General features: G+C 39.5%; 1 protein-coding gene across 5 annotated transcripts in view; it reads left to right on the top strand.

Moving 5' to 3' along the window:
- Positions 1-24,157, top strand: part of NRP1 (neuropilin 1) — a 116,057-nt gene that overhangs the window by 26,967 nt on the left and 64,933 nt on the right. For all 5 annotated transcript variants that reach the window (XM_082047175.1, XM_082047174.1, XM_082047173.1 and 2 more), the window contains exon 4: positions 19,985-20,166. In XM_082047175.1, coding sequence (XP_081903301.1) covers positions 19,985-20,166 — 182 coding nt within the window. The remainder of the gene's footprint in view (positions 1-19,984; positions 20,167-24,157) is intronic.

Below are 24,157 nucleotides of genomic sequence, written 5' to 3'. Positions count from 1 at the left end.
AGCCTCGGTGGAGCTGGAGCAGCTAGACAGGACACCATGCAGGTCCTGCAGGCAGGACCAGAAAAGTTCCATGAGAAGGACTTGTACATATTTTCAAATTGTTGTTTTCAAATTGCTCTCTAAGAGCTGAGAATCTTCAGTCGGTATTTTCTTTCTGAGAATATTTATCTCCACCAGCAGAACCCACACATTGCCATGACCTCTGCTACTGAAGTCTGCAGAGTTTCCCAGAATGCCAGTGAGGAGGCTGTGATTGCAGTGTGCGGAATATTTTGGGTTCCCTGTTGGGTGAGGTGTCTGCCGTGGTCCTGGGACAGCTGCTACATGGCTCCCTTGCAGCTCCTGATCTCAGCCCTGTGGCAGATTGTCAGGGATGTCTTTTCCCTTTTTCATTTCTTCTCAGCCTTGAAGAAGTTCTGTTATCTCTGTGAGAATTTAACTTATGCAGAGACTGTGGGATCAGGATCATGGCTTACTCTGTTACACCTAATTAACCCTGGGAATCCATTTCCACAACACAGAACTAGGCCAAGAATATAGGTAGCTTTACGAAAGAAAATGAAGGATTTGCAATGAAGATGTGGAATATCCACAATTACATTTCATACGATACAAAATAATTAAGGGATATAAGCCACAATGGTTCATGGCACAATCCAGATTTTAACAGATGGGGATACGATGAAATTTCCCCATGGGAAAGTGATCTTGTAATTGTAGAGGTGGGTGTATTCCATTTAGTTCTGTATTTGTTTTAGCTGTGTATTTATATTTGTATAAACATTAAGGGAAAGCATCAATCTATAACCCCTGGGTATTTTTACTATTTCTTTAAAATACAGAAGTAATTGCTGCATACTTCTTAAAGAATAAAAGGGGAAAAAATTAAAACCCTTGTTTTTTCCCACCCACACATTTCTCTTCATATATCCAAGTCCTCAGATTGCCCCTCCCTCTGCAAAAGCCTGGGAAAAGATTCACAAGCACATGTGAAAAATGATAGTTTCACATGGCTGTAGTAGGTTCACATCCTTATTATGTAAATGAGTGGTTTTGGTTTAGGCGTCTCTTTTGTGGTTTTTGTGCAGATGGTTAAATACTTAAAGACAGTGGGCCAAATTGTTCCTACTGGAATTTCACTGGATTTGGCTAAACTGCACCAGGAATCGAAATAGGTCATGGAACCAAAATCTACTTTTGCATATAATGAAATAGCCAAATGACTAATGGGAAGGCTGCATGGTAGCGGAAAGAAAAAAGCAACGATGAACAGATTTCCCTTTGTCTATTCAATAATTAATGGAGTACCTGGTGAAGGATAGATCCGAGAAACCTCGCTTTGCTCCTGTGATCTGCACCCCCTCCAGACAGGTAAGCGCAGAGCCGTGTGTTCTGGAGGCTGATTAATTAGCCCAAGCCAGTTGTAAAATCTTTAGGAAACAAGTGGTGTCTGTTTTCTTTTGCACAGGATGCCAAGAGATGTATTTAAAGTGTGAGAGTCAAAGGTCAGTTTGACATCACATACTCTAAGAAAGAGCCCTTGCTCGGATCCCTGTTTCGTGTTAGAAATACTGTCTGCGAGCCGTGAAGCTATTGTACTTGATAAGAGAAGGAGTGCGATTAATCTGCAGTGAGGAAAATTTAGGTTAAATATTATGAAAAATGTTGTAACTGGGAGATCACTTAAGCAAAGTAGCAGGCTGTCAAGGGAGACAGTCAAGGCTAGAAGTGACACTTTTCTATCAGAGCTGGTTCAGAGAATAATTAATAAGCATTTCTCTTTGAACGGGGGGAGGGGCAGCAGGCTCTGCTAGAGATCTCTGCCAAACCAAATGAGCCTCCGAATCCCACAGACACCCTGTGAGTTAATGCCTATGTACAGATAAAATGGAGCGCTCTGAAAGGACTTTTCCAGCCTTTCTCAGCTTGTGTTACATATTCTAAATGTAAATTGAATGCAAATACTTTGAGCTGTTCACCACAAAGCAGTTTACAATCTCCTACACTAAATCTGGCCCACTGGAAATTTAAGGGGTGATAGTAATGGTTCATATAACTCTTTCAAAACTAATTGGGTTGCAACAGCAAAAAAGTCTGCTCCAATCGCTGTGGTTTCTTATGCCTGTTTCATATTTATTTCCACAAATTTCTTGTTATAGTTTAATATTTCTAAATTTTTAACCAATCTATTCCACTATCTCAGTTAATGAATTTGTTAACATTGCACTCAGTGAGAAATGCATAAGCTAGATGTGTGGCTGAAGTTCTAAATATTCTGCTAAGGTTTTTATTTTCAGATTGTTCAGGCTTATCCGCTTGCACTGAACCAGCGATAACAACGTATCTTTCTTTCTATCTTTGCTCTGGAAAGATAAAATTTGTCATTTCCTAGCATTATATCTAAATGCAGCAAATTGCAAAACAAATGCATTACCTCTACATTATTTTGGGAGGTGCAGTGTGTGTAAAATTCATTTTCAAAATCAGATTATGGAGGTTAAATCTCAGGCCCTAATTTGTGCCAACAAAACTGGCAAATCATCTAAACAAAGGGCCAAAGAATTATCGCCTTGATAATGACAGCAAATTTGAACTTGGCAGTTTTATAGGATAGCCTGTGTCTAAAAAGCTTTAGTAAATGTTGTTCTCCACCATCTCCAATGCAGTGGCGCTTCATAAAAGCAAACATTCTTTTTGTGCACTAACAGGCATTTTGGCAAAGTAAAGAGGGCATGGGCAACATAAGACTTAATCCATAGCTTTCCATCTACTGCACCCTACAGAGCCACAACCCTGGGAACCAGAAGAAAGAGATCAAAAGGCCTTAAAAATGTCAGGCAACAGGATCTTATTTAAATTATTAGGTGAGATGCCCTCTTGTTTTTAACAATAGCAAAACATATCACATAGCCTGTTTTTTTCCTCTCCCTTTTATGCTGCTTCTGACAGGCTGGTGCAAATTGCATGTAGAAATTGTATTTCTGTGTTCCAGCATTACTTTGGACAACATTTGAAAACATGATTCTATAAAATAATGTAATATTCAAAGGTATTTGAATCGTGTAGAAGCTGGAGGATTTGTAACAGGTCCTTAGCCAGTATTGACTGAAATAAAACTAATTTGACAAAAAACCAAAAACCTGCCTCAGGTGAGGCTGATAAGCACTTAGGGAATATAAGAAGGCTTATCTTTTATTCTGTTAAGTGATTCAACTTTTAAAATTGTGCATTTCTAATTCACATATGTATGCTAAAAGGCATTTTTTTTTGCATTTCCAACAATTGAAATCATTGAAACCATTTAAGAAGATACTTTTTTCTTGTTATTTATTTTGGCTTTATTGCAGAAAGATAGATACTGTCCCAACCTGATGTCACACTGCAGAACAGTAAAACCTTTCTCTCAAGCTCTGTGTGCAACCTCTGTGCTGCTAAATCCTTGTGCACATGAGTAGTCTCACTGGCATCAGCAAAAGCAGGGCTCTAATTCTTAAAGTATGTCATGTATATATCATTTCTTGATACTGTTTTTTTAATCTTAGATTTTTGCAAGGTGAAGTGTATGTCCTGAATACGATATTGGCTGTATATTAAACTTCTCTAGTGAGTGATTCATGTTTCTGAATCATACAAATAGTGAACGGTACTGATTTAATAAAGCACCAATCAGCCAAGACTGATGTGCTTAAAATGAAAAAAAAAAAAACCACAAATAAAAGGTAATCAATATATACATGATTAATGATCACACTTAAAAGCAGTTTTCACCACGTCTCCTAATCACGCATTTGCATCTCTGTGTATCTCTGTGTATGAAGGGTGGGCTGAAATGAGGGAAAAGAAGATTTCTGGACCATTCTGTCTTCCTTGCTGATGTTAATGGCTTCAGGATTCTTTTACAGAATAACACAGATATTGCAGATTAAGGAAAACAGGATGGGCTGGTTTTAGAATTCAATTAATATGAAGCTATTTGCACCTGCCTTATAGTAACTCCATGATTTTCTTCTCGCAAAGTGTTTGTCTTAAGGTAGTTGGGCAGGAGAGTGCAAATATGAAGTGAGTGTGTCTTGCACCCTTAAGGATTAAAAGCTTCAGGAGACAAAAACGTGTTGGAGAGGAGCAAGCTTAAGTACCAGGTGTAAAGGGCACTGGTCGTACTGGATGAAAGGCATTTCACATTCAGAATGACTTGCCATAGTGAAATGTTTGCTAATATGCTCACTTCTTCTCAAGTTGCCCCAGGTGTCTAAGACAGTTCCTACATGGCAAACAGAGGGAGGGTCATTTATAACGTGACAGACTCGTGCTAAGGCTGGCAGGGAATATCGTTAACCTCACAAGTCTTAATGTGACTGAAGAGGCTCGAGATCTGTATGGGAGACAAGTCTGAAAATTAGCAGCCTCATTAATCAAATCACAATGTTTTGACAACTTCATAGTGTGGATGTAATCTATCCTGTATACAATTTGGCTAAGGCTTTTATGCAATGAGACCTTTTTGCAGCAACTTTATGTGAAAAGACCTCACAGCACAACTACTAGATTGGATGCTGATTATCAAAGGGTGAAAAAGCATAATTAGCTGAGATCCTAATAGAAAATACTGCCGGGATTATGAAGGAGGTAACACATCTTGTTTCCTATTCTTCTTCATCACTGACTAAGTATAATCACCATCATCACTTACTTAGAAAGCCTGGGAGAAAGGTGGCCAACCTCTCCCACCCAAGATCAGGTACAGGAAATAATCCTCTTCAAAGAAGAAACCTTTTGAATCCATTTGCCCAATGTGTTTAGTTAAGAGTGAAAACAAGGGTGAATAACCTGCTGGGACACCCTTCCACAACACACCAGATCCTGTCCCTCAGATAACCAGTTCCCCAGAGCAGCGAGACACTCAGCACTTCAGAGTAATTCTAGATCCCTCAGCTGTCAGACTATAATTTTGTGCTTAAAAACAGACTCTACCCCAAATCCTTTGTTCTTCAGGCTTCTTGTAAGTACCCATCTTAAGGAGCTTAAGGACACACGGTAGCCTCTTTCCACACCTAGGGATTTATGCAGAAGATTTATTAATACTTTTGAGTATTAATGGTATAAATCCCTGCACATCTAGACAAGACTACATCCATGAGTGTTTCTGGGTTATAAAGCAATGTTATTGCTTGTCATAATGTGCTTAGTAAAATGAAGTTTGATGTAACAGCAAGGGTAGCAAAATGCCATATTTCACTAAGAACATCTTGAAATGGAGACTCAAAAAATATGTAGTATTTTAAGTCTCTTTGTCCTTCTTGTTCATTGTCCATCTGCAAAGGTAAAGATTTTAAATCAAAGCTAAAGAGGTCAGGAGAAAGAATGCAAAGCTCTCAATTAGGTATACTTATTTACAAAAATGTGTTAAATCACAAAATTAATAACAGCGTCACTAGTATCATAGCCATCTCAGTTCATCCAAAGCCTTGAAATGTTTCAAGGGAAATATCAATAGCTGCTTTTCCAGACTGGGAAACTGAGGCTTGAGGAAGTTAACAGACACTTGACTTCACTGAATAGCGATGATGTAGAAATAGGGCCTGTGCTTTCAGCCTTCCAGTCCCGTCTCTGCCCAATTTCTGCCATCATTTCCCATCTCCCTAAATGTCTTAACACACACCATACTGAGGGTCATCTAGGGTCACATTTGCTTACATATGAAGCATGAAATCTCAACTCCCTCTTTAATCTCCAGACCTTATGTCCCTGTTAACTATTCTGTGAGCAGTACAGAGCTGTAATGACACAGAAAGTTTACAGGTGACTAAACAGTCAACCTCTGGACAGCCCAGTTCCCTTCCAAAGCTCCTTCCTTCCCCGCCAGTGGCTCTCATGAAAGCAGAATAACTCCCAGCTTCCAATCTGCCTTATGTTGGACAACTGCATTCATGCTGCAGTCAAAGACCTGACTACAGCATCCATAATGGTTCCAAATCCTTACCCAGTTAGTGGCAACCTCGTGATGGCATAGGTTTTATTGTCCCCAGTGGGAACATTCAGCACTGAACAGGGTCTATGGCATTATTAGTACCTCAGCCAGTTAAGTAAAAATAGTTCAGACACATGTCCCTGTGTTGTAATCACATCTCCAAATGCAAGAATAGCAATTTTTGGTATAGTTTATCACTTCTCTGAGTAACACCATTAATGAGCAAGACTGTGTTTTTCCCAGAGCATAATACTGCATAGAAACCTTACTCAGGTTCTTTCCAGCTGATATATCCTTTTGTTGCCGACGTGAGAGGCTCTTCTGTTATTGTTATCCCTATGGGGAAAAAAAGACATCCTTCATCAGTTCCTCTCTTAGCCTTCTGATAGTTCTAATTTTTGTGAATTCCATGTGGAATTTTCGCAGGGGAAGGGAGAAAGGTTTGAAATATTTCTCAAAGTTTTCTGGCTGGTGTGGTTCCTACATTAGACATGTGGCAGTCGTGCAAGGGTAGAGGACACTTCATGGCATCTGTTTGAGGAGAAATGTGCAGTAATTGAGGAAAACCTTAAGTATGGGCTGTTATATGCCAAATACATGAAAATTCAATTCACTGGAGCTGTTTCAGGAATCTGTTCATCTCAACATGTGTTGGTACTGTGAGTCAGGCAGGATTTTGCCTCAGCAAGAGTCTGTTAGTCTCTTAACATCCCTTTGTTCAGAGAAACAGAAAGGACTGGATTTACAGTGCCCATGAGGCCAAATTCAGGTTAAAGCTAATGAGGAATGTGTACATTTAATTTGTTAAAGGGCTTTTCTGCATGTTTCAGGAAAGAGGGAGGATTATTACCATTTCACCCCTGTAATAAAAAACAAGATCCTGTATCTTGGAAATGTTTACAATGTAACAAAATGAGGTTATGTTACATTGTAAAATTTTAAAGGGGACTACACCAAGACACCTAGGCTCAATGCCACGAAACACATTAGCTGTTGGGACAAGACGGTTTGTATTTTAAAATTATGAAAACAATTTTTCTCAGTTTGAGACAAAGAAGTGCTTTTGGCAAAAAGTTTGAGATTCCCCAGCTAGACATCCTCCCCCTGCCAGGTAAGAACTCTTATTCAGAGTAAGGGATTAACATGGTGCATGTATCACCTGGCTCAAAGCTGCATGTGGTGTTGGTTATTTGGGTTTCCTTGCAGTGAGAGAGCAAAGCTGCAGGTTTCCCTCTCATTAGGATGCTACAAGGTGTCAGTGTCTGGCCGTACTGCTGGCAGGGAGGATGGCTCCCGGAGTGCACCTTGCGACCTGCCGTGCACCCCGGGAGCTGCACCCCCTCCGACACAGCACAGGGAGGGTTTGAAGCAGGAGGATGGAGACTGCACTGCAAAAAGGAGTCCCTGATTCCTTCTGTGCAAGCCAGACATCTCTGTGAGCCAGCTCAGGGGGCTCCAAGTGAGGAAAGGGATGGGGCATTATCTCATTTCCTTCCCAGACTTCCTACTACTGTTTTGGGCAATTTATACCTTTAAGAATGCATAAGGCAAACAAACCTTGTTCTCCCTAGTGTGTGAAAGCCTGTCTTTTGCATTATTAAACCACAAAGGAAAGCATGGTGTTATCTCGCTCAGATTCTCTGCATGTACAAGAGAATCTGGCCCAAATATATTTCACGGCTTGTCTGTCTGGGTTAGTGTGCTGCTTGCTGTGAGTGAAGGAGAGGAAAGAATCAATGCTTAATACCACAGAGCCTTACACAGATTGTTCTCATATGCTTATCACTACTAAGTAGACAAACAGAAGTAAAAGCATTAATAGATACCTGACTAGAAGTGCAAACAAAACAAAAACCATAACATCAGGATTTTATCCATTTAATTGCAGAGTAGGTATTTTCATGAGCTGTATAATAGTTTGTTACCTTTCAAGGCTTATTTATTGTAACTGATTAATGAAGACTCAGAGCACCACTCTCTTATGGGTAACAAAAGAAAAGAAGTGGCAACACCATTTATGTTTATAATTCATTGGGTTACTACTGGTCCTCTTGATATTTCAGGTAAAACTTGATTATAGCTCCATCTCACACTGTCCATTTCCCTGGACAGAAGCATAGACAGAAGACAAATCAACATTATTATCCCATGGGGTTTTTTTGACCCAGTAACAACCCTTTCCTGAAGACTGTGTTTTTTCTGGATCACAGCTGTCAAAGCAGCCAGGACAAGGATGGGAGAGAGCAGTTCTAGAGGAACATTACTGGTGATCTCAAAAGCAGCGATTTTTGTGTTAGAGTGTGAGTCCCAACTTGGGTTTTACACTACCTCGATTCCAAAGACGGGGGTCATCTCACAGCCATGTGGCTCCAAACAAGATTTAGCATTCACTGAGTACAGGTCCAGATGCTCAGCAGATTTAAGAGAGTATACCTCAAGAAGTTGCCCTGATGAGGGAGGAAAGGGAAGTGGAAAGATGACAAACTCGGTCTAATCTAATGAATACTTCCTCAACATTTGTGCAGCTCCCACTGGGGATTCAAGCTCACGCACATGTATGTAGTATGGTCCCAATTACTGCAGCCCTCAAGCTGTGTATGTGTTTGCTGTCCAATGGTACATCCAATACCCTGCTTACTTTCACAAGTATTTAGCACCAGAAGAAGACTATGCAAAATTCTTTAGCAGACATTTGTGAATTCTGGCAGATTTTCAATTTAGTGTTCCATTTTAAAATAACCTAGGCCAATGCGCCTCCAGCGCAACTCCACTAAACTCTCTAAATTTGTACCAGGGATGATGCTGATCTGCTGTGCACATTTTCCTTCCTGTAAGTCATTATCACATGCCTCTCTTTCTAAGAAAGACATTTTTATGAGAGGTGGATCACTGGGGTGGGTTTTTTTGTATGGCTGGTTTGCCCCATGCTCCAGCTCTAACAATGCAGTTTCACTAGGTGCTGGGTCATATGGCTGACCTCAGCTAACAAGCTGTTCCTGTTTTTAGGCTACTGGGAATGTTTATTGGCCACTGTTTTCCTCCATTCTAAACACACAGTTATTTCTCAAGACCCATATAAATCATAAGGTCAAAATACTCATAAAAAGTGTAACATTCTCTGTGATGCAGGATACAAATGAACTAACTTCAGGCTTAGCAGCTTTAAACATCTATGGTATATTTTATCACAATGGAAATGCATTCATTGAAGTTATATATACTTTTTAGGTCAATGATACACACCATAAAATTGTAATAAAATTGCTCAATGGGAAAAACTTTTATATACTAATGTTTCAAATTGGTAGCTTAACTGTGAGCTCTATTACAAAAATGATATACTGTAACTCTGTACAAAACAGCATTTAATAGAAATAGTGATCTGTTTGCAATAAATTTTAAGCATTCAGGTACTGTATAAGAAAACGATGCTGAGGATGCTATTGAATTTCCTAATGTAGATTTCAAGAGCAGAAACTCACGGGAGGTCTGTACTAACTGGACTGACAGACTGGTGTGTGCAAAACCCAACTGCACCTATAAGAAAACACACTAAATTTTCAATAGGAGTTTTATTCATAAAGTCTGTACTGAAATTAGAAAAGAGACTAAAAGAAAAGGATTGGTAGAAATTAGTATAGTTAAATTTGCACAGAGGTTTCCACTCTGCTTCCCTGTTCTCATTTGCTTTAGTTGTTTTGAAATGCGCATCTTCCAGGCTGCTCCTCTACTTGAGAATGAACTTTTAAAAGAGAGAGCTAAATTGATTCGGGCCTTTTTTTGTACAAAATATGCACATGGAGGCATGTACACACACATGCATACACATCTGCATGGCATAACAGAAGAACCGTGGGACCACACTTACTAAGACCAGAAGGCTGAAATCTGAAAGCACCATCCATGAGTAAATGTTCCTTGAGCTGCTCTTGTGAAATATCATTTAGATTTCACAAAGCCAGGGCTTCTTTAAAGTTGCCGGCTATGCATATTACTCATGCTGCTTAAGGGTTGTTTGTTAAATGGCAGTGTACACAACCAAATGATTTTGTGCTGAGATAACGGCCCACCAGGAAACACGCAGCCATTATAAGTGAGTTGATCTCTGAACTGCAAATGTTTTTTATTCAGCTTTGTGTGCTTCTAGGTGCTGTGGCCAGGCACTTTGTCTTCTCAAGTTTGTATTATATGAAAGAAGTAAGGAGACATGGTTTTCATCTTTAAGTGTTACCACAGACTGCCAAATGTCTTCTCAGCATTAAGACAATATTTAGCTAAAAATGCCACACACTTCACACACTTCAGGTATCCATCTTCAATCCAGAAGTGTCTTGAAATTTTTTATATCCTTTATGTAATTCAAAATCTTTTTTGGTGAGAGCTTAAGTGAGTCTTCCACCCTTCTCCCCCTAAAAAACAAACAAACAAACAAAACCCAAACAAACAAACAAAACCAGGAAAAGCTCTAATACATGTACATGATTAAACACTGACAAGTCAAACTTTTCAACAACATAGCTGTATTTTTTCCAATAACTCCACTTGTTTGTACATATGCCTCGTCCTGTGGCTCTATACAGGTTTTAGATACAGTCTCAGCAAAAATCAATCCACTCATTTACATGTGTCACACTTTCAGGCAAGGAAGTGCTATGAAAATCATTTCTATCAATACAGACTAGGCATGTGAAGGCATAAATCCCATGGTGGATTTTTCACTTGGCCAACAGTCTGCCCAAAGGGAATGTGGTGCAGAAATCAGAACAAAGGGAACAACACTGAGAAATATTGAGTTCCAAGTGCCTAACACTGCATCCTTAATACTCTCTTAATATAGTTCTTAACTGGAAATAAATGAAAATACCCATCATCTGACTGCATTTACTGGTCTTCAGGACACGGTTGCCATGGAGGAAAATTGCCATAACTTGTGTCTAAAGTCGATATGTATGTCTGCAATTTCCTTTCTCCTTTAGCTCGCTTTAGTTTCATTAATTACGGGTGTTGCTCAGTGAGGCTGTAGACAGTCCACAAGGGACAAATATATGAGTTTCAAAAGCATGGAACTTATTTTATGTTGTGAACTTTCACAGTTTCTGTGAAAAGCTGACATCTACCTAATACTTTAAAAAGTCAAGTTCCTAAGGTTATGATTAATATACAACATAGATCCCAACAGGATAATTACAAATTAATCAGCAGCTCAAAACTCCCAAATGGAGTACTATAAGGTTGCCATCACTTTAAAACGTTCCTTTTCTACTTTCAGGGAAAGAAAAAGAAATCAAAAATGATTCTGATTTTCATTTGATACAACTTTTTCTCTGTTCTTCAGGCATTTGAAGAAGCAAAGCTGAAGCTTCTATAACTTGCCAATTAATCAGGCTTTTTAGTGAATGCAGCAGCACATGCTAACACACTAACACATCTACATATCATAAAACTAATTAGGCACGTGAAAACGATGTTTAATGGATATAGGGGCATACAGATAGTCTTTGACTCCTTGCAGCAGTGTGTATATATGCATGAGTCTTTGTATGCAAGCTATTTAGTGTAGTTCTCTTACAGAAATCACGCAATTGTATTTGTGAGACTGTGTGAGACTTTGCAGCTCCTTCTTCCACTCATCCTATAGCTTAAGAAAACTTCCAAATTTCAAACCTCTGTTAAGAAGCTTTATTTGAAACCAACAGAAGCCATCAGAATCTTTTCATTATTTCAGGAGAAACTAGACTGGGCTCTTATATTTAGAACACAGTATCTGGCTATCTAGGCTTTGTTCCTTGTTGTTTGCAAAATTTCTGGGAGACTGTCAGCATTCAGTTTCTCTCTTCTGTCTCTACATATGTAAAATGAGAATGACAGCTTTACCTCGGAGGAATGTTGCAAAGCTTCACTTATAAACAGAATGGCATACTTGGATGAAGTTGCTCAACTAACGAGAAGTTTTCTGATTGATGGGTGTCTCTTGGGAGGTCATAAAACCAAAACCAAAACTGTATAATTGAGGTTTTGGATTTTTTTTTTGCCTTACAAGAGCATACTCTTATGCAAGATGACTGCTTGTGTCATCTTTTTTCTCTCTCTGATCACCTACAATATCTTTCCGAATCTAACCATGTCAAATTAGTGGCTAAACACCAGAGTAAGGCAAGGCATAACCCTCACAGATGAAATGTCCATGTGAAAGAATATAAAGCTTAAGGTATAGTGAGCAATAAGAAAATTACTTTTTAAAAAATACATTTTGTTCCAGTTTCTTAAGCTCTTAGCTGGCTCAATGTAGAGAAAGTAACTATGAAACAACCAGTAAAAATTAGACTGCATTTTATTTTGTGAAGAATACTGGAAAGTTGGCAAGAGGTAAGATTTTGCAGTGAAATAGGGAGGTGAACAAGTTGTAAATGACTCTAATATCTTCCAGATGGCATATTTTACTTGGGAACTGAGTTTAGAGTAATTAGAGGCATGTGAATTTCCTATAAATATTAAACTTCACCAGTCTGACACTAGAAAGCTCCTTCATCTCTGAAGTCTTTAAACTGCTAAGTGTTTCTTTTCCCCCCACTTAAAGTGGAAGTCATGGATTTGTAGATTTGTCTTATTTGACAGACAGAAAACTTTTTCCATGAAAAGACAGCATTTTTCTATGCCAGAAAGTTATGAACTGAAGTTCCTCACTGAAGGGGTTTAAAATTGAATGTTTCTTCCCAGAAGAGGCTTTCATTTTTATATACTGGGATCGTTATATTATAATTTATTACAGTATGTGGCAAGCAGTGAAATCGGTGGAGTTTGTCCTCCTTTAAGATCAAATCTTTTCCTTGTTAAAATGCATTTTGCAGATAGATATGCTGAAGACCTTAGCAGATGAATTTTCATTTTATATCCCCTAGGACACTGCAATGCTAAAATGCAAAATCTGGTCTACAGCCTCTGAATCTCCTTCATTTTCTGTATGACATTGTTACATTCATTCCTGGAGTGAATTCTGGTGTTCATATTTGTGTTGAAGAATTTTCCATTTTTTATCTGGTGTAAATAAAACAGAACTAAGTAAACACAAGGCAAAATATTCTGTCACCACTTGCGCCCTCTTTAGCCATATATCAGTGTAAACTGGCTTGGATCCATTGACATAAAGGGGCTAATCTCATTTGCAGCAGCTAAAGATCTGTCTAATGTTCTCAGTGGAGCTGTATAGATAAAAGTGCAGATATAATCTTGCTTATTTAGTTCAGATCTTCAGTTCTGCCAGTCCCAGGTATTCAAAAGGCACAAGCCAAACAACCAGAAGCATGTGATAAGATGTAGGATAATCAGATTTTAAAATAGGAATGATTATTTTTATTACTTCTGGCTTTTGAACTTTTATTGGTTAAGGTATGTTGTATTGTAGATTCCTCTGTTCTGCACAGAATTAAAAGCTTAATTTTAAAATGAAAGGGCAAATCCCAAAGCATTAGATGATTCCAGAAACCAGTGTAATAACAAAACTGTTTCTAACATTAGTTGCAATCAAACTGTTTCAGTGGGTAACTGTAGATTTTCATCAATGTCTTTGTTACATCTTTTCTCTTTTTCACTACAGCATTGTCTTGTACTAAAATAGATCCTCACTAGTTTATTCTTAATGGAGGCCCACTGTCAGTTAATGGCATTAGTAAATTACTGAACAGGGGCCAAATCCCAATGGCCTTATTCCCAGAGATCTCTTAGGTTGACAGGACCTTTGTATCAGTAACTTTAGTGAATTTTGGCCCTGGGTGAAGACCACAAAAACACCAGCTCACAAAAAAACAATGGAAACAAAGGCCCCCAAAACTGACAGGGATTTCAGTAAAGTGCAAATCATTAATTGATTGCAAATTGCGTATTTAAATATCCATCACTTTAGAGAACTGTGGGACTCAGATGATATGCCATCTCCCTTAGCAGGCTTGATCTGCACCACAATTCCAGTACAAGCCAAACCAGTTTAAAAAGCTTCCTGCCATGGGCACTTGCTCCCGCCTCCCCCTTTCTCATGGAGTTTGCTCTGCCTGGCTGCTGCTAATTCCACTGCATGTCTGTCCACACTCTGAGAAATGACTTGTTGGGCTTTTTAATAGATTTTAAAAAGAGAGAGGGAGAGAAAGAAAGAGAGCGGGAGAAAGAAAGTGAGAGAGAAAGAGCGAGGGAGGGAGAGAGAGAGGGAGAGAAATAGAGAAAGAAAGAGAGAAAGAGATGGAGAAAGGGAGAAAGAGAGAGAGAAAGAGAGAAAGAAAGGGAGAAAGAAAAGTAGAAAGAGAGAGAGAGAGAGAAAGAGAGAGAGAGAGAGAAAGAGAGAGAGAGAGAAAGAGAGAGAGAGAGAAAGAGAGAGAGAGAGAGAGAAAGAGAGAAAGAGAGGAAGGAAGGAAGGAAGGAAGGAAGGAAGGAAGGAAGGAAGGAAGGAAGGAAGGAAGGAAGGAAGGAAGGAAGGAAGGAAGGAAGGAAGGAAGGAGGGAAGGAAGGAAGGAAGGAAGGAAGGAAGGAAGGAAGGAAGGAAGGAAGGAAGGAAGGAAGGAAGGAAGGAAGGAAGGAAGGAAGGAAGGAAGGAAGGAAGGAAGGAAGGAAGGAAGGAAGGAAGGAAAAGTTTTAAAAGACCACTTCACTCATCCTATCAAAGATACATTCACACACACCAACAGTTGACTTGGCGGGATGGAGAAAGCTGCCTCTGTTGGGAAGACTGGTGTGTAATGAGAGCAAGTGGTCAGGCAGGAATGCACCACGCAGGACCCCATGGCACCAAGCACACTGGGAAGGGGCTAAAACAGCAAAAAAACCCCATAGTTCCCTGTGGTTCCTGTGCCTCCTGGTCCTCAGGGAGTACCCATGCCCTGCTTAGGCCTGGTGGTTTGCTGCTGACGCAGCCATCACCAAGGATCCTCCCAGGGCCACATGCTGCTTCCACCTCCATCAGGGTGTGTTTTGAAGCCCATGTATGAGGAGTTGTATCCTCTCTGTGTGGATACCTGCACCGAGCTGCCAGGGAAGCCTGACATGTCTCCAGAGGAGGGGACTGCTCCTCCAGTGTCCATTAGATGGGTCAGCTTGCTAGACTGGGGCACAGGAGGCCCTGAAGAGCCATCAGGATGCATGGAGGCTCAGATGGAGAGCAACCAGAGAGACCTGAGGTTACAGGCAGAAAAATAGCCCATTTGAGGCTGTGCTTGATTTTTTATTTTTAACACCATATACTTCTTTCTCTTGTTGCTAATAAACTGGGATTAAGGTTGCTGTCCCTTGAGCACCTGCAGTTCTTAAGTTTTTTTAGCTCTGGGATACAGATTGCCTTGTGCCAAGAGCACTGCAGTAAATCCCACACTGCTAACCCTCCGCCACTAATGGGGCACAAATCCATGGTGCAGAACAACTCAAAACTCTTTATTTAGATTTCCTCTTGCAATACCTTCTGTTCAGCTGAGATGGAGCCTTGCAAGGATTAAAAATATTTCTTTATAAAATAACTCGAAAAAAGGATACATACTAAGAAGCAAATTCTCAGAACCAAAGATAGTCTGGCCAGGGTGGAAAACTCCTATGAGGGAGAGATTTAGCAGCTTGGTGGAAGTGGAATCAGGCTGATGAAAGAAACAGAGAGCTGGAAAGTCTTTTCACTCTAACAGGTGAATAGCCGAAATACTCATAACCACCCTATAGATGCGTATCATAGTAGACTGCAGAAAAATATGGCATATTCAGATGTAAATTATAATTGTATATGCTTTACTGATGGCTTCATAAGGTAAAATGGCAGATATTTAGATTTCAGCTGAGTTCTGCATACTTCTTGGGAAGGAATTTTTTTAGGCAAAAGGAGTAAGATCTGGCTGCCCTAATAATAGGAAAATGTGTAGAAGCAGAGCATAGCTTGGCAGAGTGGCTGGCTTCAGCAGCGTTTGCCAGCACTTGCGCTTTACTTTCTGCAGTACAAGGTGCTACAGCGCACTTAAGGGTCTCCAGCATGCCCAGAACTGAAACCAGAAATAAGCACTATTATCACCTATGAGGCACTGGAAATAGAAAATTCACCAAAATCTGTGTTCTGCAGCTGTTTATGTTTTTCATTGCCCAGTGTTCATTTTATGGATATCACTTGGCCTTTTCCTTGAACCCATAACTTACACTTTACAAAAAAAGTGCAAGTTTTTTTGCAATTCCTTCAAGAATTTGTAGAGGAGTTCTAGAGTCCCTCATCTTTCCAATGGGAATCTGTCCCAGGCATTGTTTTACTGGACCATAAAATTAGGACTGTCTAGTAATGGCATGTTAAGGCACCATCTGGGAGGAGCAGGGGGAATGTGCGAGCTCTGCAGTGCGTTTCTGCCACCCGAGAGCCATGCACGGTCCTTGCACACCACAGAGGATGCAAACAGAAAGCAACCAAAACCAGCATATCTGGAAAAATCCAGACAGGCAAAAAGGGAATGCTTTTACAATGATGGCATATTGGCTTCATGGACATATCCACTGATTAGCCCCTCTTCCAAGTAAGCATCTCCTATTTCTGCACATAAAGTCATGCTCCAGTCTTTCACCTGAAACTTCATGCAGTGGTTAGCACCATGTTTATATTTACATCTGTCTGCCATAAGCCCTAAAGGACCATAACATTACAAGAAATATTTGCCACACCATTGGCAGCAGTAACTGAACGAAGAATTGCCAAGTGGGAAATCCAAATTTGCAAACTCAGTATTCTGGGCTGCGCGCCAAGGCTGTCTGGGCACTGAGGAGGTGACACATTCAGTCTCCTCACAGGGATGCCAATGTGCCAACTGCATCCCTGGCACAGCATCTTCTCCTGACAAACTTATGGAGAAGAACCACTACCAAGTCCAGAGGGAGATGCAAGCTGCTTTCTGAGCCTCCTTGGCGGCAAATCTATTTTCAAGTTGTGACTGTACTTCCTCCTATTTACAAGAACAGTTGTTTGCGATACACTGTGGTCTCTGGTAGGATTTTGAAAAGTGCAAAAATGACAGCAGGACATTAGTTTCCAAGTATAAACTTGTAAAATCCAGAATAATTTCATTTGCCTAAGAAAAATATAATATTGATACTCACAGCAGGCCAGATATCAGATGTTGCTGCCAGTGTGGGAGAATGCAAATCCATTTGTTAGCTGCCGAGCGAAAGACGTGATCCTCAGGATATGAAGGTTGTAGGGTTGATCTCTAAAGTTTTCCTTTTTCAAATGGTACTTTGTACCTATTTTCTTACAGCTAAAATTCTCTTCTGTCTCTTGGTAATTTTTCAAAGCAAAAGAAAAAAAATGAAAAAAAATGAAAATTTCTCCAGTCTTCTGCAGGGCTGCGTGACCTCTAACTTGCAAAATCCATTAGAAGACAACCTTTTAGTAACCAAATTGTGTCATTTACAACTGCAGAGCAGCCAGAAAGAGCACCATAAATTGCAATTCTGTCACTATAAGGAACAATAGAAAGGTGTGGGCGGGCTATTGCTATAAAAGAGAAAACCTAGGAGAGTGATAAAATTTAGTTTGAATATTTTTTTGCCAAATTTACTTCATGTAATAGCAAAACCGGTACTTGCAGGTTAATTATTTTTTTCTCAGTATATGAAAGACTTAATAAGACTATAGAAGATTGTTTTAAAGGTGTAGCAGAATAAAAATACTTCATTCAAACCCTTTAAGGTTTTTTTTCTTCTTTTTAAATGAAGTTTTAAAAAAACAAGTACAAATTTGCTTAGTATTTTTAATTGATATTTTACACATAATTTAATAATTCAGAAATAGGGTTCTTGATATTCATGTGAAAAGTGTTGAGGCTTGAACAATTAATGATGCCTGAGAAACTGGTGAAATAATGTCATTATGGAGAGAAGAGCAACGACTGTCACTCAGACCCTGTGAGTTTATGTGGTTACTCTTTCTCTTTAACAAGCGGTTAATTATTCAGAGAAAGGTTGTTTTGTGAATAATTCTTGTCATTCATTTTTTCCCTAAATAGTGAAAACTGGCAGCCTTCATTCCTGAGTACTTCCAAGTGGTTTTGCAGGGACCTAGAACTGGTATTCTTAAGGATATTTCTAAAGAAAATTTTTTAAAAAGGCAGTTCTGAGGTCTTTTTACAACTCTCTTCTTAAGTTTCAAGTCCCATTACATATATACAATAAAGAAATTACAGAAAGAACAGAAGTCTAATTTTTTAAAAATGCAGGGTACTTAAAGTATCTGCAGAATTATCTCAGAAAGGAGCATTTCTGACTTGTATTTCCGCCAATCTGAAATGGGACAGTGAAGATAACTAGCTGAGCAATTGCTACTAGAAAAATCAAATACATAAGAGGAAATGTAGTTAACACAATATTTCACATATGTTAATGCTTACAGTTCCATCAGTGTCAGCTTTATTTTCTTCTTGATATACACCAAAGCTGGCACACAATTTTAACTGATGAGGTAATGTCATTTTTAATTTAAGTAGCCTTAAGCTGTCCACTTTAACTAGTGATATCATCTTTGCAGTTGTCTCACGGGGCTTCATGTAAACATAAGTAATGTGCCCTGGATGGTTTGGAGCAGAGTTGTTAAAAATGACATTGGTCATCATGAAGACATTTTTTTCCCTTGATCTCTTGAAAAATGTCAGACACACTTTATTGTCCTGTCATTTTTAGCTCTTCCTTGTATATTAATATGATCAGAACATTTCAGTGAACATAACAGTAGAATAGAGGTCTAAACAAATTAATGGCAACATTTTAATGTCAGTCGTAGTAGGATAATGAAAAGTAAATGAGATTGTCTGGCTAACAGCAACTTGTTAAATAAAACAGCAGCAGAAAAGCTTTTCGCCGCAGTCCAAAAAAGACCCAGAGCACAACCCAGGTTCCAAATGCCACCACCTTTTAAGAAAAGATGAAACTGATTCTACAAATTGTGTCTGCTCTTCCTTCCCATCCGGGATCGAGTGAAATCATCTGCTAATAAAACTTAAAATCAGACCTGTCTCCGCTTCTGCGTCTCTGCAACTTTTGTTCTCATCAGTATTCTCTGGGCTGGCTCAGGGCATGAAGCTGCTGGGTTCTCCTCAGCCCCTGGGACCAAACCCCTCAGACCAGGCTGGCACCTCTGGGGACAGGGCTGAGGAACCCTAATGTAAGCAAAATGGCAAACTTTTGCTACATTATTGAGTTATCGTATGCTTTTCCTTATAAAGTCCTTAGGAATTAAGCAAGTAACCAGGGCAGTATTTAGCCCAGCCTCTTCAGTAATCACAGGCTATACAAGTATGAGTATTATAATGTGCGCTTCTTCATTCAAATAACTAATAACTAAGCAAAGATGATTCATAATGAAAAAAGTTTTGTCTGAAAAAAAAAACCCAAACAAACAAACAAAAAAAAAAACACAAGTGCTGTGACTGATGTGGATTTTGTGATTTGCTCCAAACTATTTGTCCAGCTAGTAAGCAAAACTGATTTTCTACCACTGATCTGAAACAAAGTGGATTTTTGAACAAAATCTAACGTTTAGGGATTTATTTATTATTCTGTGGACATATGTTTGGAGGATAGCATATGGAAATCAAAGTATTGTTCATAAAGAGCTCCAGCCAAAAAGACATTTTTGAATTCATAACAGAACTTCACAGTTTGAAAAGAATGCTATGCATTATGTATTGATAACAACACTACACAGACAAAGGAACACAATTTAATAATACAGAATTGTGCTCATGAGATTTCCTTTTTTTTTGTTAATTGGTTACTTTAGCTGACATTGTCTGCGAGCATAATGGACACCATTCTTCCTAATAGTTCCATGTTGCCAGATGATGTCTACAGACATAATGTAGTCCATTTTAATTATTTCATTTTGCTTACATCTTTCAGCATAATGTGTTTTCCAAGCAAGCTAGCATTTTTCTTGATTATCTGTGTTGTGTTATGGTTTCTAAATTAATTAGGTCTCCTTCTTTCCTGGAAGTTAAAAGTTTCTTCCTTCCATTTATCTACCAGGTATGATTATGTTGAAGTGATTGATGGCGATAATGCTGAAGGACGCTTATGGGGAAAGTACTGTGGAAAAATTGCTCCCCCTCCTTTAGTGTCTTCGGGACCATATCTTTTTATTAAATTTGTTTCCGACTATGAGACACACGGAGCAGGATTTTCTATCCGTTACGAAGTTTTCAAAAGAGGTGAGAAACTATTCATTGTTACATAGCTCATAACCTTTGATTTTTGCTTTCATCAAAAATTCCACCATAATTCTTTGGGATGGGGGGAATACATGAAAATGCTTGAAAGAGAAAGTTATATTGGCCTTGTCATTCCAAAGTGGGGGATGTATTCAGTGGGTGTAAATCATTAATCCAATGGGTCAGCTGCATCTGAGGATTGACTCCTCTGGGTGTAATGTGATAGTCCTCAGCAGCTGTTTGTTTTGACTTTCTTAAAACATTAGCTTTCTTCCCTGCCCACACCCCCTTTTTTTTTTAATAATAATTACTGTATGATTTACAATGTTACTGCCTTAACAGCACTGTAACCTTCTGACTCCCTGACTTTTTTTTGTTACCATTATGCTCTGAATTCCCAAGAGATGGCTGTGGGCTTGGAAAGGACCAGAGTACACATGGGCAGCAGATGATGTTGCTGTTGCTTTCACAAGTTGTGTTTGGGAGGCAGAGGAGAAGCTCACACTGGTCACAGGCATGTCCTGCTGGGTGCTCGTGCCAGGAGTTCAGTCCCACTGAGCACTTGTAGCTGTATGGGGCACAGAGAAAGCCCAGAGAACCACAGTCCAGGACTATCCAGACCTATGGACAGTCTCTCTTTGATAACTCCTTCTGAGTCAATAGCTAGAAGGCGAGTAAATTTTTTGGCATAACCTTCCCTACAGCTGGACAGAGACAAATAATTCATGTATTCCATGCCTGGAGAATAGAGGATCAAAACTCATACATAAAGACATAAGCTTAACGTTATAGAAAAAAATGTTGACTTCAACATCAGTGTTCAGGATCATATTCACAAAAGCAGCTCAAAGCTCCCAATTTCCAAATACACACCACTCCCAGACAGTGTCCCATTTTCAGAATCAGTTCAAGTCCCTTTTACACACCTAAACCAGGGACAAATTTTCAGCTGCGTTCAGCACACACGCTTGGTGGCAGCTGTACTGTTAATGAGGAGAAGCACAGTAGTGAAACCTCTTTTCTGTTGCATGCTATTGCTGCTCTGTGCAGTGCTAATTGGGGCCACAGACCTCTTGTTCGCCATCTTCCCTGTCTGTAAATCCACTCTTGGCTCCCAGAAATTCTTTTGGTGACCTTCAGGGTCACATTTTTCGAAAGAACTCAGCATCCAAATGACACCAAGCTTTCCTGAAAAAATATCTTTATTTATTTTGGTGTCTTTAGGAGGCTAAACTCTTGAAACTGTGTCCTGAAGTTTCTCAGTGCTTATATACACAGAACCATCTTTCACAAAGAACAAGACTGAAACACAAGAACAGTGAAAGAATGGTCCACGAAACAATCAATTTTAGCAACTGAGTGTTTTCCAGAAAAAAGCTTTTATTTATTTTCGAATAGTGTAGCAGCACCTCAGAGCTCTGACAGGAATGTTGTGATTATTTCCTTGTGTGGTCATTTACATCTTTCAGAGATATACATTAACCATTTTAAGATGGCATTATGAATGTGATTTTACACACACAGAAGTCAGGAAACTCAAAATTATGGCTCCCAGAGCAACTCTAACTCTAGTTCATTCCATATAAACTGTATATTAAGCCAGGAAAGTTATCACCAGGTACAGTGTTAGAAATGTTGTGTGTACACAAAGGATATAAGTTATAGTTGCTGTGGGAACACAGCCTTTTTAAACTTTTGAGTTAATGCATATATGCTATTCAAGATTTACATTTTAATTTCTGTACAAAATAAAGCTGACTAGTTTACCCTGTTATACAGGTGAAGCTCAGATGCTCAAACCAGACTAATATCTGTGTTTTAGCATATTCACAACCTTGCTTATCATTTCCCAGATATGAGAAGTATTAAAATGATCCCAAGGTCCTGTGGTGCTGAGCTGCATTCCAGCACACAGCATATTTTTCCCATTGCTCCTGTGAGATCATCCTTAGTTTTTAAAAAGAAAAAACTGCATTATGCTACCTGTGTCCTAAGCTGAATTCTAAACCTGATGCTTAAAATGCCATGTCATAGAAGTTGTAAGGAGAGACCAGCACATATAATTACTGTGATAAATGAAGTATGGGCTTTGAGAGTACGACCTGCCTTTACTTCTCACCCAGCTCCTTACCTAGAAAGACACTGAGGAAGTTGAATTTCAGACTAAAACATGAAATCTATGTTGCCCAACATTTAGCCCATCTGAAATGTTCACCATTTTGGCTCCATCAGCCAGCCTGTCCTAGGATGGATGAAAAGCCTGTTCACTAGAAGAGGATCTATACGGTTGAAGTTCAAGATTCATAACTTTAGTCAGCTGAATTCATGGTGTAAACTGAAAGAGAAGACAGTGCCAGCCAGGAAGGGAAATGATTTTCTGGGTCAGTGACACCTACAGAAAGCAAGTGAAATTATAGCCAGTGTCATCTCTTTCTCTGCTCTTTCTTTTGCCTCCTTTCTCTCTTTCCTTCAGCTCATCTCTCTTCCTTTATTTCATACACATGTACACACATAGTTTCACCACCTCAGAAGTATCTACTCTGTCTGGTGTCTGCTAGAACCTTTTCTGCCAGCTTTCTGTGAACATTGCTACATGGAGCTCCTCGTAGCCTTAGTGTTGATTTAATTCCTGGCGTTCCTTCACAATGCCAATAAAGGGCCGAAATATATGGAGGGCATTTTAGTGAGGCAGGTCTTCTGGAAACAGTTTTTGTTTCTTGTACCAAATTGACTTGAATATGTTTAAAATAAAGCAAGCTGATATTGAGATACCATGTGTGAGTTTAAGGAGCCTGATGATTGTGCACTCACAGAACCAGGATCTGGCTGTATTTAATAAAGTAATAATGATCCTGGCTTACATTTTATATTGCATCTTTTATTGGATTCCAAGAGGAGTACAGAGCACTTTATGCTATGAATGGCATAGCAAAGCTATTTTATCCTGGAACAGCAGCTCCTGATAGGAGTGAGTAGCAACAACCAGAATATAACCCTCCCGTACATGACAAGGAGACAAGGGAATGACAGGGAGAGAAGAGAAATATCCAACTAATGTGTAAGGGGGTGATTTAATTATAGGCAAAATGTAATTTCCCAAATTGGAATAGGTCAGGTTACATGAGCATTAATATCTACACCTTCCAAAATATGCCATGAAGTGTTCTGAATATTGATGTGATAGCTCAAGCATTTGCTGTCAGTGTTGAAGGACGAAAATACCTGAACCGACTGGATTCATTCACATCTTTCTCTTGCATGCTGAATTTAGCTGGGAGGTGGCCAAATCTGTGGGGGGTAATATGTTTGGCACATTCACAAGGAAAACATTTTCTATGGTGAAACAAGAGTATTCATATATGCAACAAGACAGACTGTTTTCCTTCAATGATCTGTGTAAAGCATTGGAAATCCTCTAAGGCTCCTGACCACAGTCTCTAGGGATGCTGGGCATCCTCATCCAAATTGAAACCTCACACACACCCTCCAGCACAGACCTGCCTGCTGCAAGCAAACTCTGTTGCCTGTGTCCTTCCTCTGCTCCATATCCAAAGACCTTCTTTCAAGTCATCCTGCTCAGGCTCCCCAGGTCAGCTACTAGCCACCAATGCCCCAAATCCTGTAAATCACTTTTCATTAAATTTGGAGTGTCAGAAGTCGGAGAGAGGTACCTGTGCTGACCCTGTGGGAGGATGTGTGGGCAGTGCCTGGGGCTGACTCTGAGCACACCTGCAGATGTGGGATTCATAGAAAGGAGTCCTGAGGGACCTCAATAAAGGAGAGATGTGATCTGTCAACAAGAGAAGGACTGCAGTTTTAGTACCCTGTATTCACAAAGACAAGCCCAGTCATCTGGCCTTTTATACCCTTGCATCTTTACTGCCACTTTCCTGCACCATGAAAAGCAGTGTTTGGAGCATCCCATTATGCCATGATGGGGACATTGGGGAAAGCTGGTATGTCAACACTGACATTAGGTGACTTCTAGCAA

Source organism: Streptopelia decaocto, assembly GCF_964273445.1.
Source record: "Streptopelia decaocto genome assembly, chromosome: 2".
Taxonomy (NCBI): domain Eukaryota; kingdom Metazoa; phylum Chordata; class Aves; order Columbiformes; family Columbidae; genus Streptopelia; species Streptopelia decaocto.
The sequence above is the reverse complement of the archived record's forward strand: the minus strand, read 5'-3'. Positions and strand labels throughout refer to the sequence as shown.